This window comes from Anolis sagrei, chromosome 1 (genome assembly GCF_037176765.1).
Source record: "Anolis sagrei isolate rAnoSag1 chromosome 1, rAnoSag1.mat, whole genome shotgun sequence".
Lineage (NCBI taxonomy): Eukaryota > Metazoa > Chordata > Lepidosauria > Squamata > Dactyloidae > Anolis > Anolis sagrei.
In genome coordinates, this window is record NC_090021.1 from 327,312,711 (window position 1) to 327,334,097 (window position 21,387).

At 37.6% G+C, this 21,387-nt stretch overlaps 1 protein-coding gene across 1 annotated transcript; it reads right to left on the minus strand.

The window, feature by feature from the left end:
• Positions 1–2,887: 2,887 nt before the first annotated feature.
• COA8 (cytochrome c oxidase assembly factor 8) lies at positions 2,888–20,966 on the minus strand. Its single transcript, XM_060755144.2, has 5 exons — positions 20,780–20,966; positions 12,992–13,189; positions 11,430–11,493; positions 10,676–10,766; positions 2,888–4,674 (listed from the first exon to the last, which is right to left on the minus strand). The coding sequence occupies exons 1-5, from the start codon at positions 20,945–20,947 to the stop codon at positions 4,581–4,583; spliced, it is 615 nt and encodes a 204-aa protein (XP_060611127.2). The 5' UTR covers positions 20,948–20,966; the 3' UTR covers positions 2,888–4,580.
• Positions 20,967–21,387: the final 421 nt, after the last annotated feature.

The following is a 21,387-nucleotide window of genomic DNA, read 5'->3' on the forward strand; positions in this document are numbered from 1 at the left end:
ATTCCCTGGAGAAATAATTATGTAGTCTTACTTTGAACTGATGTATTTTAAAATGCTACAAAGAAGCAAATTTGTACTTTTTGTTATTCCTGTAGATAGTCGATACCAGTGTGGCGGTCCTCATTTAGTTGAGACAAGCAGGCTATTGCAGCTTAGAAGCAGGTGCAAAATTATATGAAAAATCCAGAGGGAAGGTCATGCCTCTGAACACTTTGATGTATGATTCATAAGCAGCAATTATGATGCAGAAGCCATTGATTTAAAAGTGGGCTATGTTGATTATAATACTGAAGCCAAAAGATTGTGGTTTTTTTAACTTCGCAGAAAAGAATTATTTTATACATCATAAGGATTACTATTAGGAATATTTTTATGACATTTCCCCTACACGTTTTGATTCAAAAAGTCATACACTAAATTATTTAATGCAAAATTTTAAAATAGGTATTAGGTGGTACTGCATAATAAGGTGCACTTATGCACAAAATATATAAGCAGTCAATATATACCCAATCTCTTCACAATCCAATAAAACAGATTTAAAAGCTAATTTCCAAACTGGGAGTTTAAGAATGCTGTTAAGCACAGATAGTATAATCAGGTGGTCAGGTGTAAAACCATCCTAATGTTAATAATCTAAAGTAAATTTTAGCACAAAAGAAAAGGAATAGGTGAGATCTGAAGCACAGCATTCAACAGTACACATCTAGTTGCTACGCTATTACTAGTGTATATTTACTACGGAATGATGTATATCAGCTCTCCTCCCATAATGGTGCCCTTGGGAAATACTCCACCACTTTTCCAGAGAAAGAGAAATCTTCCAGATATGAATGAGCACTTTTAGTGCAAATAGGCAGAGTATATTTGGATGCCAATTTGGTTAGCTTCAAATGTAGATTGATTGAATGGAGAATAGATGCTACATAGACTCATATGTAGTTGGCGTTGGGAAGGGGACGTGTGGATGAAGACAGAGCAGAAGGATGGTTTGTGTGTTGAAAAATGAGATTATGTCAGGGTTGTTTGCATGTTGTACTAAAATTAGTCTATTTATTTATTTATTTACAGTATTTATATTCTGCCCTTCTCACCCTGAAGGGAACTCAGGTTGGATCACAGAACATACATATGGGGCAAACATTCAATGCTGTTTTATACACAACTAGACAGACAATTATACATAGATAAGAGGCGCTCCATGCAGTCATGCTGGCCACATGACCTTGGAGGTGTCTACGGACAACGCCGGCTCTTCGGCTTAGAAATGGAGATGAGCACCACACCCCAGAGTCAGACATGACTGGACTTAATGTCAGGGGACTACCTTTTTACCTAAGAGGTATATATATCAGCTTTCCCCATTTTTCTGACATCTTGGAAGGTGTTGTGCTTGATTCCGGCCACGAGGGGGGCCGGCGGTGTTGTCGCTCCATCTCCCTGCCGAAGAGGTAGTTCGTAACTTCCTCCTTTTGGGTTGAATCATCGGCATTCCTTCTGGACACCTCTGAATACCTCTCTTGCTTTTTCAACGAGTGGTACCTATTTATCTAATCACATTTTTGCTTTCGAACAGCTAGGTGGGCAGAAGCTGGGCTAACGCCAGGAGCTCACCCTGACCCAGCTTCGAACTGGCAGCCTTTCAATTGTCAAGATTGACTACAGCTGGTGTTTAAACTGCTGTGCTAAAGCCGGCCCTATAGTTATTAAAATAAATATTCTATAAACACATAACACTGTGTGCACTGATATCATATTATATATATATCAGTCAAAAGTCTGTCTATCTGTCTGCCCAACAAAGGCTGTTGTTAGATGAGGTGGCCCTAGGTGATGTCACTGGATTGGCTGTTACTAGGTGAAGTAGTCCTCTATGATGTCATTGGAAAAGAAAGGTGATGTGTATGAGAGAAAGGAAGAAAACAGCCACAAGAAAGGGCTATGCTGCCATGGAGATATTGTGAGGTAGGCTGGAGAAGGGAAGGAAAGAAAAAAAGAAAAGAAGGGAGGGAGGATGAAGGAAGAGAAAGGAAAGGAGAAAAGGTACGAAGATGGAAAGGGAAAGGGAAGGCAGAGGGGCAGTAGCCACTCCAACACCTGTCCAATGACATGTATATATATACTAGTGGTCATATATTAGTGTTTTGATAGTCTTCGAGTCTAAAAGCAAAACATACAGCAAATGTTCAAAGAAGAGCTTATACAGATTTTAGAGCAAGTTTTCCAGATGTTTTAGCATCACATCTCTCAGCCCACACTGCCAAAGGAGAGCAACTGAGATGTGGACTTCAAAAACTTTGGAAAAATAAAGAATTTCTACTATGTTGTCATTGTTGTAAGGCTTGCAAACCCTTATATTCTGGTCCCAAAGGTTAGCTCTGGAGCCACCTTGGTTGTAAAGTTCAGCAGGATTAGAGAGAATATCCCAGGTTCCTAACCTTTACAAGTCTATTGAAAACTTACACTGAAGTCAATAATAATGTTTATTCACGTACAAAATCTGAAGCAGAAAAAAATAATATGCTTTGACCAGTTTGATTTCTTATGAATCTCTATGCCATTTGCTAACTTTCTCTTGCCAAATTTTAAATTTATTGACGACTAAATTATTCTCTATATGTACAAAGTACTGAACTATGTCAGTAATTCTCTCATGTCAACTTGGGGTACTGAAATAACTTCAAATGAACTGCATAAAATAAGGTACACTTACAAACCAATTTTGAATTTTTGATATATAGAAAAATTTGTTTATGCAAATCTTGAGACAATATTATTTATACAATATTAAAAAGAAAAGAGGCTGAAAAACACCTGAAATGAATAGTTCTGGTTCCAACATGCACAAAGAATTTAGCAAACAAACAGAAAAAAATACAGACATGTATTTAAAATAAACAATTTTATTAGCAGCAGGATTTTTTCACAATTGCTCTGTTGTAATTGAGAAGTTTCTCAACTGAGAGTTACATGAAAACACCATATATGTTTATTTCCATTATTATTCATCGTTTGTACTGACTAATCATTGGATAATCTGAAGTTTGCTCATTTCATAATCATCAGGTTCTGTAATTTTTTTATTTACCCTTAGTCCATAAAATACTATCCTGAAGTCTGCCGTACTGTTGAAAATGTATGTAATGTCCCTGTGGCATGACTGAACAGAAACTATACAATGTTTTTTCACTGAAGTAGAATGTTTTCATCTAGCAACTAGTCTGGATGATATTGGAATATGTTGTATTTCTGTGCTTTCTGATGCATGGATTTTATGTATTCTATACTAATCAAAATTGAAAAAAAAAATTAGCAGAGCAAAGCAGTATTAGGTTTCACCTTTAATAAAAAATCAAGGAAAAATAACTTGGAGACACAGATTCACTGTTAAGTTCTTGGTTTTATATAAATAAAGTAAACAGATACACTCAAAAATAATGCAGCAGTATTTGACATACAGTTAACCCTTCACATTTGCTGGTGTCAGGGGCATAGGTCCCCCACAAATGTGGAAAAAAGTAAATAATAACCACTTTTTTAAACCTGAGAGAACAAGGAATCTCTATATTCCATGGCTTAGAGGACCTAGAGATTCCTAGAGGTAATCTCTCTAGAAATCTCAAGCTCTTGAAGTACAATTCTATGGTCAACTTTTGGTGGAAGTTGACCACAGAGTTGTACTGGAAGACTAAGAGAATCCTAGAGAGTAACCAAATCTGGGAAGAATAAAATCAACTAAAGTTAAACCCTCAAATCTAGAGGACTATCTGCATACCTGGCATACATGTTTTCCTAATACAGTTAAAAAATGTAACCAGATTCTGCCCAGAAAGAAAATGAGTGCATTTCCTATGCCATGTTATCCATCTTGTCTTCAATAATGATATTAAATTCATACCAAGACCTAGTCCATGCCCTTCTACAGAAAACCCTGAAGGCCGACATGTTTACTTATACCTAATCTCAGGACCTGGTACATAATGTGAAGGTCTTTAAAACATCAGATACAGCAGTTTAGTATGAGAAAGGCAGCTATGTGAGACTACAATGCACAATGAGCCAAACTCGTAAAAAAAGTGTGTTCTAAAAAAATAAAGTATCTCTTTTTATCTTTATGTTTTAAGGTGTTAACACCAACCTGCTGACATTTTCTATTGGACGGAGAACACTGTGAGGTCTTCACTTGGTACACAAGCACATCTATCTGCTAATCATTATCACTATCACCATCTGCTTGCAGGTCAAGATGGCAATTAACACACTGCAGCTTGTATTAAGTACAGCCTTATCCCAATGTTAGCTTGCAATTAGTAGAATGCTGCCACCTAAAGCTAATCCTTAATCACAAACAGAATAATGTGAGTTGCACCAATGTCACAGGCATACTCCAACTGGGACCAACTTTCAGCCTTTAAAGGGAAATAGCATCAATTGACTTTACAGAGGAAGACCCAATTGGATTTGGTATCATCTAGCTTCATATTTAAGAAACGTAGAAACAGGGCTGTAATGCAGATACCGGGAAAGGCGAAATTCTTTTACCACATATCACCAATGCTGTGACTGGATAGTTTTCTACTTTAGTCTTTTTTCAGCCAAAGCCTCTTCCAAGCTTTCACAAATGCCACTCGTCCCATCAGAAACGTGATGGTAAAATTCCGTTTGTACCAATCCCTACATACAAAAAGAGAAGCAATAACATTTAATGAGCTATTTTGAAATCCTTACTGGCAATAAAAAAATATCCAAAAGTGTTGATCAAAGCTCCTTTTTACACAACTGCAGATGAAAGTTAATTAAGACCATAGATACTTCTAGTTTTTCAAGTACCAAAAAGGCCCCACTGTGTAATCTATGCATGTATAATGCATAGCCTCAGGCAAATAGCTACATATTTCAGAAACAGGCATTAAAGGACAAGTGATTACTAATTATATCAGCAATTATATAAGCCGAAGTAATGAAATGCTATACCAATACAGGGAAGAAAGAATTAGATTAGAGCACACCTAAGCGGTGTTTTATGATGCAGGAAAAACTAAACAAATGAAGTCAAAACATTTGATCCAGCATATCAAACCATTTTGTCTATGAAATATGTTTATCTAGGGCAGATTTTTTTTGTACTTTCTTCAAGGTTTTATAACACTTCTATTTCAAGGGCACTTTCAATGGCAGAGGAGCAGTAAGCAGTTTTGTCAACTCCTTTTCCCTCCTTTGTGCCTTCTGAAAATGCTATAGAATCTTGAAACTTGTAGTTTGGTGAGGCACTAGCACTCTCTGGCAGAGGAAGCTAAAGATCTTGTAAACCTACAACTCTCAGGATTCCATAGCATTAATCTATGGCAATCAAAGTGGTGGGAAATTTGCATTCATTCATAGAAGCATCACAGATTGAAGATGATTATTTCACTTATCAACTGAGTGATCCTTAAAATTTGGATCACACCAAAGAGACCAAACCAAGATTTTTTTAAAAAGAGCTAATTTACTAACCAGCCTTGAACTTACACAAAAATGTCTGGAATGTCAGTCTAACACTAAATACCAAAGTGGTAAAGACAGATTCATAAATGTGAATTCTTTAGAGAGAAAAATCAGAATGTAAAGTTTGAAGACAAGTTCTGAACATTATTACAGTCATTAAGTTGATCCCATTAGCTAAACAGAAAGTTGGGTGATCATGTCATCAATTGGGGACCCCTCCCCCCAGCACCAACTGCTGCTCTGGGCCAGAGTGAAGGGGGGGGGGGGGAGGGAGAAGATAGTTCCACCTTGTCTCCTGTGCTGTAATAATAATATAATATATTGTATATACTGTACATATACTACTTATAACATTATACTGTAATACAGTAAAACACTATTACTAATAATATGATATTATAATTATATAGTTTATATTACATTTATTTACAGCATTTATATACCGCTTTTCTCACCCCGAGGGGGATTCAAAGCGATTTTTATTACTAATAATATTACAATATAATGGTATAGTACAATATAGTAATGTATAATACTGATATTGTACTATGTTAATAATATAATATATTGTATGTATATATATATATCTTGGAAGCCACTTTGAGTCCCCTTCGGGGTGAGAAGGGCGGCGGATAAATGTTGTAAATAAATAAATAAATAAATAAAATGTGATCAAGCATAGCAACTGTGTAGCATAACAGACAACACTGTAAAATACAGTATAGATATTGTAGTATTATTAACACGACTATACTGCAGTATTCATTTTTAAAATCTCAAAGCTGCTTTTAATTGATGCAATAAAACCAGTGATTCAAATTAAAAATCCACCCAAAACAAACCAAGGATAAAAGCAGGTATGAACATATACTGACAAATTCAACTAAACGTCTGCCACAATTTCCCACCTCTGGAAGGTACTTTATCAATCCTAGGTTCTTAATTCATAGAAACATAGAGTTGGAAGAGACCTTGGGGGCCATTCAGCCCAACCCCCTGCCAAGAAGCAGGAAAATCGCATTCAAATCACCCCTGACAGATGGCCATCCAGCCTCTTCTTTAAAACCTCCAAAGGAGAAGCCTCCACCACACTCCGGGGCAGAGAGTTCCACTGCTGAACAGTTCTCACCATTAGGAAGTTCTTCCTAATGTTCAGGTGGAATCTCCTTTCCTGTCGTTTGAAGCCATTGTTTCACATCCTTGTCTTTTGGGCAGCAGAAAACAAGTCTGCCTTCCCCTCACATATTTATACATGGCCCTCATCATGTCTCCTCTCAGCCTTCTCTTCTGCAGGCTAAACATGCCCAGCTCTTTAAGCCACTCCTCGTAGGGCATGTTTTCCAGACTCTTGACCGTTTTAGTTGCCCTTCTCTGGACACATTCCAGCTAGTCAACATCTCCCTTCAATTGCGGTGCCCAGTACTGGACATAGTGTGATTTCACGTGTGGTTTGACCAAGGCAGAACAGAGGGGTCACATGACTTCCCTGGACCAGCTGACTTCCCTGTCAGCATCTTATTATTAGTTAACTTTGCCACACCCTAGGTTTTTCTCCTATTGTACATGTTATGTTTGCCCTTAATCTTTAAAAGATAAATATGAAGAAGCAATGTTTTGAAAGTGTTCATTTCCAGGAATTCTCTTCCCAGATTAAAATAGCTATTTTATGGAAAAGCCATAATAGATCATACCAAGTATATTCAGTGGTTTTCTAATCTACCCTAAATAAGATCCCACTTACTGGATCAGAAAAAGTGGCATTGTTCAGATTCTAGCTTCTATTAGGATTCTGTCATTATCTAAGCCATAAACATCACAAAACATATCATAAAGGTTTATTCTGGAGAAACAAGCAATCCAACCAGTATTCCATTCCACTGAGAGCAGTTCCCCAGGAAATACTTGCTAAATGGGGTTGCTATAAGGTTGAATCAAAATTCTAACTTCGTTAGTCATGCTTCATGTCCTACTGAAATTAACTCATTTAATGACCTTGAGTTAGTTCATAGAAATGTGAGATACAAACATCTACCAGTAAAGAATGACTAAGCAAGTCTGGATTTAGCCCACTGTAATAATGAGACACAACAATTGCTATCATACGCCAGAGTACTTGTGTTTCCTTGGAGTCTGATGCTTTTCAACAACAAAACCCTTTTTGGAATCACAATGAACAGCCTACATTTAAAGATATTTTCATGATACAACCTTGGGTTTTTCTATAATTAAGAGCAAGTCTTTCAATGCTATTATCAAATCAAATCCAGTCTTGAAAGGGTAGGTATGTACACATTTTTTGTATCAATGCACACACATATATTGAAGATTAATATTGAATCTGTGTCCTTTTAATCTTCTGCAATGAAATAATCATATTTTACTACTTTTAGATCACCTTTTACTCTATTTGGTATTGTGTAAATGTTTGAGTGTTGTTTCATTATTATTTTACCTTCTCCTTTTTCAAAACTCCTTAGACAGGATGTAATTTAAAGATATGATAAAATGCCTAAAACGACGCTATATATGTGGCTATGCTGAAAGCCATATCAAGCTCAATATGATTCACTTCAAGGTGCATACAGGTCTGCAGCCAAAGTAAATAAATGCTGTGCTAGTATGTACAAGGGAGTTGCTCTATTTCCTGATTAACAATTAATGCTGCCTTCCCATCTCTCTTGCCTTGCGAGTCTGTGGAGATGGTTAAGCCTTTTAAATTTCTGATTGGCAGGCAGTATAACAGGCTATTAATAATAGATGGCAAAGCAAAGATTCTTATTATTAATGGAGTAATGATTTTGCAAAACACATGCAGAATGGTGTTCGATTTGGATGTATATGCAAACGCAGCATATAGCTTTACAATTAGTTAGACCAGGTTGGTCACATTATAACTCCTATCAGACTGCAAAGCCTATCAGTTGTATCTTAGCATAGCCAATGATAGGGAATACTTGAGCAATGCAGTTCAATAGCATTTGAAGGTCTACATTTTAGACGAAATGTTGACTATACTCCTAAATGAGCAAAAGAAGTTATGGTGCCATGGAAGATCTCAGGGAAACTTGGAAGCCCATACTCCTGTCAAAGAAGAATTTTATCTCAAATGCTCCTTTTTAATATATTCTAGGGAGTATGGAGGACAAATCTGTGTCATCTTGGGGCCCTTTCACATAGCCCTATATCCCAGAATATCAAGGCAGAAAACCCCACAATATCTGCTTTGAACTGGGTTATCTGAGTCCACAATGCCATATGTTCCCGTTTAAAGCATATGTGGGGCCTCGGTCCTCTCTGGACTATTTTAAGCCTAGATGAATTTTTCTTTTTCAACAGGACTAGAATATAACCTCTTACTGTTGGAAAAAAAGGCTTTTCTTGGGATTAAATGGTCCCGAGAGGAAATGTGACAAAGCTTACCCAATACTAACCCTTAGGGGTCTGAGGGACAAAAAAAAAAATGGCACTAGGGTTACAAAAATGGTGCTGGGTGGGCTGTATGAGGCCAGGGAGGGACACATTCCTCTCCTAAAAACTCTTATGATACAACCTAGGGCCCTTCCAGACAGGCCCTATATTCCAGAATCTGATACCAGGTTTTCTGCTTTAAACTGGATTATATGAGTCCACACTGCCAGATAATCTGGGATAAGCAGGAAACCTGCGATCACATTCTGGGGCATAGGGCCTGTCTGGAAAGGCCCCTATATATATCAACAGAGATTCAACTGGGTTTTGTGGGCTTGTTCCTATATACGACTATAGTCTCTCTAATGAGAAAGACCTGTTACATGCTGTGTGGAACTTCTTTTCAGGAAATATGCAAATATTTATGAGACACATATATCAATAAACAAAAACAAATATAAGCTATGTTTTGTGATCGAAAATGATATATTCAACATAATGTATCACTTAAAATAGCATGACAAAAATGATTCAATTTCTAAATGGGTCTATTATGTGAAAAAATGTATACAAAAGGTAAAATAAATTGCTTAAAACCTTTTTAAAACCTTCCTTTTGAATTTGTTGAATCACTACTGAAAGGATCAAAAAGCAAAGGACTGCTGTCACCTTTATTCCCATAAAAGCCATCTGGCATGCTGGTACACAACAATGTGCCAAATGCAATGTGCCTTAAGGCCTTATAATCTCTGCCTCCAGGGCTCCCAGTCTGTACTGGACACAGCAAGACACAGAAGCAGGGGTGGATGAGGGATAAACAAAGAATGATGGGAACAGACCAATGAGGACTCGTGCGCCAACTGCGACCGTACCTTGGGAAGTCTGACTTGGCCACGGTAGTCCACGCTCTGGTTACATCCCGCCTTGACTACTGCAACGCTCTCTACGTGGGGTTGCCTTTGAAGACGGCCCGGAAGCTCCAACTAGTCCAACGGGCGGCAGCCATGGTATTAACAGGAGCAGGGCGCAGGGAGCATACAACTCCTCTGCTGTACCAGCTCCACTGGCTACCGATTAGCTACCGGGCCCAATTCAAAGTGCTGGCTTTGGCCTTTAAAGCCCTAAACGGTTCTGGCCCTACATATCTATCCGAACGTATCTCGGCCTATCAGCCCACCAGGACCCTAAGATCTTCGGGAGAGGCCCTTCTCTCCATCCCGCCTGCTTCACAGGTGCGGCTCGCGGGAACGAGAGACAGGGCCTTTTCTGTGGTGGCCCCGCGGCTTTGGAATGCCCTCCCTATAGAGATAAGATCAGCCACCTCGCTGATGGCATTTCGGAAAAAACTGAAAACATGGATGTTTGAGCAAGCATTCGGCTAATCCGATGCGATGAAGTTTTTGATCAAGGACTGGCAATCATAGACAACGAAATTGGATTATGATTTTAATTAAGAGATGCATTGGTCTGTATTGGTGGCCCAATACTCTGTATTGTATATGTATGTGTTTTATATTTTTAATCGGAATTATTGTTGTTTTTAAATGTTGTAAACCGCAATGAGTCGCCGTTCTAGGCTGAGATATTAGCGGTATACAAGTGTACTAAATAAATAAATAAATAAATAAATAAATAAATCTGGCAGCTGAAAATGAGCAAAGACCATAAATAAGATCTAAGAATGGTCCATGAACAGTTTTGTTAAAGGGACGACTTGATATAAAGAAAACTGATTTGATAAACAAAGAAGTACATTTCAGGTACAAAGCCATATGCTCACCTGTTGTAGCATATATGTTTTTTAAAGTTTTTACTCAGAAAAATTCTGTAAAATTCTGCCATTTCTTCAACACCCAAGGTAGCTTTTTGGCCTAAAAAAATCAAAATTATCATTATAATCATTGTCTCTAAACCAGAATGCCTCTTACTTATGCTAGAACATACATTTAAAGACAAATGTTGCATGATCTATCATGGCAAAGTTCATATAGATTTAAATATGAATCTGCGAGATAAGGATTTTGTTGTGGGTCTTTTGCTTAGTCAAGTTTGAGCAAGTAACTATCTTTCAGCCTTTATCTTAAATACAACAGGAATGATACTGTTATGTAAATAATAAGCAGTTGCACTGTTAACACCTGTGTGGAATAATCTCTTCTCTGGAAACTGAAGGTTCGAAGTACAATAAGAAAAGGGCTACATGCAATCACTCTTGCTATAGATTTTTAAGTTGCTATAGATTTAAAAAAATACTTTTACTCTTTAATAAACATTTCCTGCCAGGGAATTTACAAAATTTTCTGAGAAAACGGGTATTTACAAGCAGCAGCAAAAGGAATATGAGGGTAAGAGACTCTGGGAATATATGATATTAGTAAGTTAATATTAAATACTTCTGGTAAATACATTAAAAAAAATACTCCTTCATTGCTCATTTACTCTAAAAGTACTGTGTCTATAGTATTTTATAAGGCTTAAAATCCATAACTAACCTGAATTTTTCTTTTAAGAAAGTGTAGGAACAATAATCTAACCTTTTTCATCTCTGAGCTGTAGACCTTTGGCTTTCAACCTGGAGTAAATAAATTCTTCTTTTTCCTGAAATGAGATTGGAAAAAAGGATACTGTACAGGTTGTCAGTATATCAGTTGACTCCATTTTAATCTACCCATAAATGTTACTGGATGTGGGACTTACAAAACAAACTGGATCACTAAATGCTCTTCAGTAAATAATTTATCTGAAATCCCACAAATGTAATATAACTTTGCACAGTTAAAACGTGTGTGCCAGCTGCACCTGTACCTTGAGACACCTGATTTGGCCATGGTAGTCCATGTCTTAGTCACACCCCATTTGGACTACTGCAACGCTGTCTATGTGGGGCTGCCTTTGAAGATAGTTCAGAAGCTACAGTTAGTTCAGAGATCGGCATCCAGGTTATTAACTGGGGCTCCATACTGGGAGAGAACCACTCACATGCTACAGCAGCTCCACTGGCTGCCGGTCTGCTTCTGGGCTAAATACAAAGTGTTGGTCGTTACCTATAAAGCCCTACTCAAATTGGGTCCAGATTATTTATCCAACTGCATCTCCCTGTATAGACCATCTCATGCATTGCGGTCAGCAGAGGAGGCTCTGCTCTTGGTCCCACCCCCGTCACAAGCATGGTTGGTGGGAGAGAGGGGGCCTTCTCCGCGATTACTTCCTGTCTCTGGAACTCCCTAAAGAAATAAAAATGGCCCCCACCCTCCTTTCCTTCAAAAACTTTATGAAAATAAACTTATGCACCTTAGCGTATGGAGAGGCCTATCACACCTTAAATCAATTCCACCGGAACACTGGCTATTTTATTAATATTTTATGGCTGTACGGTACATTTTAAAGCCCAAGTGATAGGCACTTTTAATGTGTTTTAATCATCTAACCTTCCAGGGTACATGCAATTAGGTTATTTGTGTAATTATGCTTATTTTGAGTATTTGTATACTTTCTTTCTTATGTTATAAATTTACTCGTCATTTTATATTATTGTGATGTGTTTGAATTTGATTATGGCATTGAATGTTCATCTTTTTGTATGGAAAGCACACCGAGTCCCCTCAAGGTGAGAGGGTGGTCTATAAATAAAATTATTATTATATTTATTATTATTCACTGAGGTACATTCCTGTTAGGATTGAAAGGAGGAAAAATGCTACGAGCTTAGGAGAAGAACATAATTAAGACAAACAAATCATATCTACTATGGCAAGCGGTTAGACTGGATGGCCACTGTAGTGCCCTTCAACTCTGATTCTAAGTAAGATTTGTGCAGCAGTGCTTTACTCAGCGAAAGAAAAGTGCATTAGGCCTGTTTGTCATAAATAGATACAAGGGTTTTTTTAACAAGACATCATAAAGCACATTATTCTGAAGATTTATGAAGCAAATTGTTAAGAATGAATGACGCACTATATAGACTAGGCATTAAAAATTAAAAATAGATGAAAACAGCAGAAAATTCCTGTAAGATTCCACTTGATAATATTCCCTTCAAGCTGTTAAAAGGGTCCTAGCGCCACCAAGTGGCTTTGTACTTCCTCTGCAAGCTCACCTTTCTAAATGATATATTCTGGCTTGCCCAGAACCGTTGATTCCAAATCTGAGTTTCTTGTCTAAGCTCTCTTAGTCTTCGTTCCAAAGGGGATTCATGCTTAGGAATATAAAATATTACTGGTCGGAGGTTTGAACATCGATCAGGAGGACCAATCCAATCATTGCAAGAATGTGAAGGAGGGCAAAAATCTGAAGTCTTAAAAAAAAAAAGAAAAGAAAAACAATCAATTTTTGAAATACGGAACGATTAAAACACATTTCTATCTTAAATTATATGAAAATTAATTAGATGTCAGTATACATTAACAACACTGAAGTCTTTGAATCTCATATGTTTCATTCATTGCAAAAAAAAGATCCCACCAATTATATAATTTAAAAGTTGGGAGCATTTTAAACGAAATAAATTAGATTTAGATTCACCATGATTGGGTCTGCTGCACATTTAACAAAATTTGGACTTAACCTATGTTAGATTAGTGATGTAAATACATCCCTAATAAAATGTTAAATTGCTAATGTAAGTTTTTAAATAAAATTCATTTCCTTTCTACTTTTCACTGCACTCTTCCAGTGCAGTTTACTATATAAAACATGAAGTCATTTATACAGCAAAATTATATCATACATAAAAATATACAGTCATATTTACACCAATTTAAACAGTGATCGTTTTTGAATTCACTAATTAACCAACAAGTTTCCCACTATTAATGAAAGGGTTTCTCTGTTGTTGACATTCTATGACAATTTCAACCATTCATGTGTGTTAGAATATGTGTTGTTGGAGGCTTTCATGGCCGGAATCACTGGGTTGCTGTGATTTTTTCTGGGCTGCATGGCCATGTTCCAGAAGCAGTCTCTTCTAACGTTTCACCCACATCTATGGCAGGCATCCTCAAAGGTTGTGAGGTCTGAGCCACCCTGTGTTAGAATAGTTTATTTAGTAGTAAATTCCATTTAAATCAAGACATGTTTTAATAATATGGTACAGTAAGTCCCCTTACAATATTCCCCATACAGTAAGTCCCCTTACAAGATTGCAAGCATCTGCAATCTTTCATGATTACACAAATTATATGCAAACGGTTAATAATATGAACCAGTAACAAATATGACAAATTTGCCTGTCCCACCATCATCTATTTGGTATGTGACCTTCAGGGACTGGAAATTCTTGCTCAAACATGAAATGCCATGATATAAGTGTGTTTTTTTAAAATGTCAATTTCTCTGGGTTGTTGTAGGTTTTTGGGGGCTGTATAGCCAAGTTCTAGAAGCATTCTCTCCTGACGTTTCACCTGCATCTGTGGCAAGCAACCTCAAAACCTTTGAGGATGCTTGCACAGATACAGGCAAAACATTAGGAGAGGATGCTTCGAGAACATGGCCATACAGCCCAAAAAAACTACAACAACTCAGTGATTTCGGCCATGAAACCCTTCGAAAATACATTGTCAATGTCTCTCTCACACACCATGGGGACCTAAAACCTGTTGACAATGGAATTTCACAATCCTCCAAAGTATTGTTTTACAAATAAAGAAAATGATGTATTTCTCTTCATTTGCACCTGCCTTTTCAATTTTATCTTCAACTATTTTGCACTTATAAATATTAACAATACTGAATGACTTCATTGGAAATGTTCATTTCAAATCCGAACTTGATAATGATTAGCCATTTCACAATCGGTTTCTCTAGAAGCTCACAGGCATCTCACAGTTTTTATGTATAGTGCAAGTCTTCATACAGAAAACTTCATATGTAGACCTTCTTTCTCTACCACTGTCAACATAGGAGATTTGTATATGCACAGCAGGCTCTGAATTTAACTGGCAGATATCAGTGCTCTTACTATAACTGGGAAGCCACTGTTGTCCTCCTATTGATCAAGCTGCTCTTGTGATGTGACACAAATATTCTAACTATTCTGAGTAGGAAAGAAGCTCACAGAATACTATGAAATGTAGTGACTTTTGTGAGAAAACCGAAAGGTATCAATGGCTGTGAAAATATTAACAGCTGCTCTTGTGATGTGACACAAATATTCTAACTATTCTGAGTAGGAAAGAAGCTCACAGAATACTATGAAATGTAGTGACTTTTGTGAGAAAACCGAAAGGTATCAATGGCTGTGAAAATATTAAAGAAGATCCTAAGGGCAGGAGGAACAGCATTCTAAGGCCAGAGACTTCACTGGCAACTTTTTGCTCTCTAACATTTTCAGTTATAGCTCCCAGAATCCTAACAATTGACAATGGTGGCTTCTTGGAGTTGAATCCCAAAACAAAGATCTCCCCATATGGGTTAGAAAGCACTGTACTGGAACCTATAACAACATTTTATGCTAGGAAGTTGTGTAAAAAGTGCACACTGGGAGGAGAGGAATAGGCCTCTAAGCAGAGTTGCAGGAGAAAAGGTCATTGGAATGGACTGACATGAGAAAGATTAGCTGAATGGAAAGAAAGATCAAAATCAGAGAAATGAGTTATAAACACACACAAATTGTAAGAAAACTTCAATTAAGACCCAGTGACAAGAGCAAACATAAAGTGAATATTATATTTTGATCAGACTCTTGTGTATGCTAACAAGTAGTGTAGTCAACCATTTACCAGGATCCCATCATAAGTATTCTCAATTTGCACAGAAACTCCCAAGAACACCTAAAATTGCGTATTACACCCAATGACTGTTACAAGTTCTGGACCTCACTGCTCAAGGGTCTCTAAAATTTTAGAGTCATCAATGGCAGGTTCCTATGCATGGCATGAGCATGCATGCCAGTGGATGTAAACTATGGATAGTTTACATCCATAGTTTTTAAATTACATGAATAAAAATTATTACCTATTACCTATTAATTTATTTACGGCATTTATATGCCGCCCTTTTCACCCCGAAAGGGACTCAGAGCGGCTTACAATATATATTTTCATACAATATATTATATTATTAGCATAGTACAATATCAGTATTATATATTACTATATTGCGCTATACCATTATATTGTAATGTTATTAGTAATATTACATGTAATGTAAATATATGATTTACATATAATACATATAGTTTGAACTATGGTTCATTTTTCCCAATCAGCATTTTTATTGGGTGAATTTGTTCAAATTACAGTATCTTACCTTAATAAAAAAAGGCACATGATTTATAAGCAAAAGATTGAGAGAGTATCTAGCCAGTGTTAAAGGTTGCTGGAGTTACAGTCCAGCATCATCTGAAGGACCATACATTGCTCACCAGAAGTACAGAAACAAAACATTATTCTTTGTTTAAATATCTTATATGCATAGAAATCACATCTTCCCACAAATATAATTAAGACATTAAGCCTCAGATGTAGAAATATCTTTGTATAGGCATGAAAGCTGACAGGAAGAACATCAACTCATTTAAAATGTGATGTGATGAGATGTTGTGATTCACTGGAAAAGATCACAATGCTTGGTAAAGTGGAAGGCAGTAGATAAAGAGGAAAACTGCTTTCAAGTGAATTAACTCAATTAAGGAAGTCACAGTCCTGAGTTTGCAAGACGTAATTATGACTGTTGATAATGGTGATTTGAAAATATTTTATTCATTTATGTGTATATGCTTTCGATTTATTTGAGTTTTTACCCCACCTTCCTCCCGCACCAAGGCAGGACTCAAAGTGGCTAACAAAACATTTAAGAACATACAAAGTAAAAATTAAAACCCAATAAGTTCCTTATAGCAACCTGATGATCTAAAACTGTCAGCAATACAACCCTATTTACAAATATAACATATTTTAAACCTTTAATTGTCCCCATTTCAAGTCACCTATGGACTTATGACAATCTCATGAAATTCGTTGGTTATTCTTCGTCAAGGAATATTCAGATGTACTTTTGCCAGTTCCTTCTTCCGAAATACAACCTACTGCATCTGGCATTCATTAGCGGTTTCCCTTCCGAGTACTAATCAGGTATGACCCTGCTTAATTTCCAAGTTCAGATGTGAACTGGTGCCTCTAGCATATTTACACATAAATCAGAGGTGACTTGTGGACCAACAACATTAAGGCTGAGAAATTCTACTCCCAACTTTTGTGGTCTTCTTGTTATTGAGTGGAGATAAGATGAGGCAGTTTCTGCTGGACTTAATTGTATCCTTTTCCTTTTGTGTCATTTCTTAAATTAGATTGTAAACCAGAGGGCAGGAAGCTGTTTTGTTGTTGTTTTGCTTGTAAAGTGGAACGTACAGTGATGTATTTGCTTTCAAGTCACCCGTTGACTCACGGTGACCCCATGAATTTCACAGGAATTTCTTAGGCAAGGAACACTTAGAGGTAGTTTGGTCAGTTCATTCTCCTGAAATACAGCCTACAGCAATCAATATTCCTTGGCAGTCCTTCTGGGCTTTTCAGACTGTCACTCCACAAAGAAAAAAAAGGAACCAAGGTCAGATCTTGTGTGTGTGAAGTCTTCTGTCAACTTATGGCAATCCCTCCAAAAATCATAGGGTTTTTGTAAGCAAGGAATATTCAGAGCTCATTTTGCCAGTTCCTTCCTCTGATGGCACTATATGAGCAGGACATGAGTCAGTGTGATTCTAGGCTGCATCAACAGTATAATGTCTAGACCAGGCACAGGCAAACTTGGGCCCTCCAGGTGTTTTGGACTTCAACTCCCACAATTAAATTAAATTGTGGGAGTTGAAGTCCAAAACACCTGGAGGGCTCAAGTTTGCCTGTGCCTGGTCTAGATTGAGAGAAGTCAGTCTCACTCTATTCTGCTTTGGTCAGACCTCACTTGGATTAACAGTGTCCAGTTCTGGTCACCAGGATTCAAGAAGGATACTGACAAGTTGGAACGTATTCAGAGCAAGGTGAGCACACGATGAGAGGTTTGGAAGCCAAGACCTATGCGGAACGGCTGAGGGAGCCGGGTATATTTAGTTTGGAGAAGAGACGACTGAGAAGGGGATATGATAGACATATCTGAAAGGATGTCACATTGAGGAAGGGGCAAGTTTATTTTCTGCTGCTCTGGAGACTCAGGCTGGATCCACACTGTCATATAATATTTTAATAACTATTTTAAAGGAACTTTAAGTGTGGTTTTATATAATTTATGCTTAATGTTTTTATGCAAGATGTAAATTGATTAATAGGTTATGTCATTATTTATGTATATTATAATTTCGTTGTAGATGTTGTTTCTTTTTGGGATCCGAGTGGTACGTCTTTGTATCTTTGAATGAATTCGGCATTGAATGTTTGTCATTTTTCGTTGTAATCCTCCCTGAGTCCCCTTGAGGAGAGAGGGCAGAATACAAATAAAGATTATTATTATTATGGCACACTCAGTTTGCTTTTGATACGATAAATAAATATGGCACCCATATAATCCAGGATAAATTCAATACAGTTAATCTACATTCTGAGGCCCCTTCCACACAGCTGAATGAAATCCCACATTATTGAATTGGAATATATGGCAGTGTGGACTCAGAGAACTCAGTTCAAAGCAGATATTGTGGGATTTTCTGCCTTGATATTCTAAGTTATATGGCTATGTGGAAGGGCCCTGAAACTAGATTATTGTATATACTCGAGTATAAGCCTAGTTTTTCAGCCCCTTTTTTAGGCTGAAAAAGCCCCCATTGACTTATACTCGAGTCAAGGTTACTTATTATTTTGCTCTGTTGTTAGTGTTATTTACTATTTAATCTTTTACTTTATTTATTATTATTATTACATTTATTATTTACTCTATTTATTATTATTACATTTATTTTTCTCAATTTATTATAGTTTTATTACATTTTTATTGTACTCTATTATTATTACATGTATTATTTTACTCTATTGTGTTCTATTGATATTGTTGTTATCTGAATCTGGCATTGAATTGTTGCTATAGTTGGTAAGCCGCCCTGAGTCCCCTTCGGGGTGAGAAGGGTGGGGTATAAGTACAGTAAATAAATAAATAAATAAAAATTATTATATTTACATTATATTGCTCCACTATTATTTTATTATTTTATTCTATTATTATTATTACTATTATTATTATTACATTTGTTATTTTACTCTATTATTACTGTTATTCTTACATTTATTTATTTAAAAGTTTTGTTTATTGACCTTCTCACCTCTCTTGAGGGACTCAGACCGGTTTCCAACCATAATATCACATACAGTCAATAAAACATAATTCATATTACAATAAAACATTAAAACAGCAATTACATTCAATAAATACAATGGTCGGTCGTCCCACTAAAATCGGTGTTCATCATCCTCCATCCATATCTCAGGGTGTTGGCTCGCTCGTTGAATGCCTTTCCATTATTTTACTCTATTATTATTTTTATGACATTTAGTATTTTACTCTCTTTATTATTATTGGAAGGATACACAAGCACATTTACACTGAAGAAGGTTAGAATAATGGTTAATCAGAGTTTGACATAAATTAGTTTTATGTAAAAATTCAGAAACATTTTACCTCCTGATGCCTCAATTAATTTAATTTCATTGGTATCCATTTTTTTTTTGAAATTTACCCATAGCTGCTGCATTTCCCACCCTCGGCTTATATTCGAGTTAATATGATTTCCCAGTATATTGTGGTAAAATTAGGCACCTTGGCTTATATTCGGGTCGGCTTATACTTGAGTATATACGGTATATGGCAGCGTGGATTCAGCCTGGAGGGGACGTGGTTTTAAAAAGGGAATTTTCAGATATTTCCCCAATGCCCATATGTCATGATTTACTGCCATATTGGCCTATTTCTGCAGTAGGCCTATGTTCACAGAAAATGGTGATTGCTTGAGAAATCAGTGCTCCAAAGAAGAAGTTACTATTCAAGAATAACAGTATATCCGGAGAAAACCAGCTAGCTGATGGCTAGTTAGAACCCCCAAATTTCCAAGTTGCTCTGGAGTCATGTTTGCAACAGACTAACAGATAAGATACAGTCATGGTCAGAGAACAATGGACTATAGTCATGTTATAGTTGTGCCATTGTTAGGATCCCACGTGTGTTATAATGTCAATAAAAATCATAAACAACTAATGAACAACTGTATAACTAACTTAGACCAATGAAATGATTTGTCTTTGGGAACCAATGAAAATGTATATTCCATTTACTATAACTGCTCTGCAGCCCCATTGGGGGTTGCGACAAACCCTTTGATTGCATCCCTGTATGCTTGTTTGTCGTTATTGCTATGGCCACGCAATAAATAGTTTTTGCAGTTTAAAAGGTTCAACTTTCGTGGTGTCCATCCTTGCCCTCCCTATTAGAAAGGGGGCTTCTGCCTTTTGGGGAAATATTCTGGTTTCGTTGCCCCTACAAGCCTAGGACACAAAGCAATGGATTTAAACTGTAGGGGAAAAGATGCCACCAAAACATTAGGTAGAACTTCCTGACTGCAAGAGCTGCTCGGCAGTGGACTGTGCTGCTTTGGAGTGTGATTGAGTCTTCTTCTCTAGAGGTTTTTAAAGAGAGGCAGGATGGCCATCTGTCAGGAGTGTTTCATAGTGTGTTCCTGCCTGGCAGGGGGTTGGACTGGATGGCACTTGTGGCCTCTCCCAACTCTAGGATGCTATGAAATAAAGTATAAATGACAACTATAAGCGTTACAACCAGTTTGTTCTCCAGAAACCTTAAACTCAAGCCGTGTTCGCCATTTTGTATCCTCATCACAACAACCCTGTGAGGTAGGCCGAGGCGGGGCCCAAACAAAGCGAAGCCTTGCCACAGGCACTCTCTGCCCTGCCATTACCCGGCTTTCTGAGGGAGGGGGTCCGCCACTTTTCCCCGGCCCTCCGGTGCCCGAGAAGCCCCCAGGAGACGAAGAGGAGGCAAAGCCGCCGGGCAACGGGGCCAGCGCCACGCAACTTCGGAAGCTTTTGAGGAAAACGCGATTCCCTCCCACCTTGGAAGCCGCCATGATGGTTTGTGACAGCTCACGCATGCGCAAAGGATAGGAAGAGGAGGAGCGTCGGGCTGAAGCTGCTGACGCATGCGTAAAGGAAAGGAGGGCTTGGAGAGCCGCTTTCTCGGCAGCTGACGCATGTGCAAAGGAAATGGTGTTGCTAGTGGGGGGGGGGGGGGGCGAGGTCCTCGGCAACTCACGCATGCGCAGTGAAAAAAAGGGATGTTTATCAGAAGTCCTGTGTCTGGTTGTGATCCCCAGGTTGTGCCAGTCAGCTTTCGTATGATGTTGTTTCTAGTGCCCACTTTTTGCTTGATGTTCAGGCAGTGCTTCTTGTAGGTCAGAGCATGGTCCAAAGCGACTCCCAGGTATTTGGGTGTGCTGCAATGCTCCAGTGGGATTCCTTCCCAGGTAATCTTCAGAGCTTCTTAAGGTGAAAGGCGCATGTCTGTGTT

Bases quoted from the DNA above. Each gene is read 5' to 3' on its own strand.
- COA8 (XM_060755144.2), bottom strand. From the start codon at position 20,947: ATGGCGGCTTCCAAGGTGGGAGGGAATCGCGTTTTCCTCAAAAGCTTC. The intron at 13,190-20,779 runs GTAATGGCAGGG...TTTTTTTTTAAG, and splicing joins CCCCTCCCTCAGAAAGCCGG to ACTTCAGATTTTTGCCCTCC. The intron at 11,494-12,991 runs GTGAGCTTGCAG...ATCTCATTTCAG, and splicing joins AGAATATATCATTTAGAAAG to GAAAAAGAAGAATTTATTTA.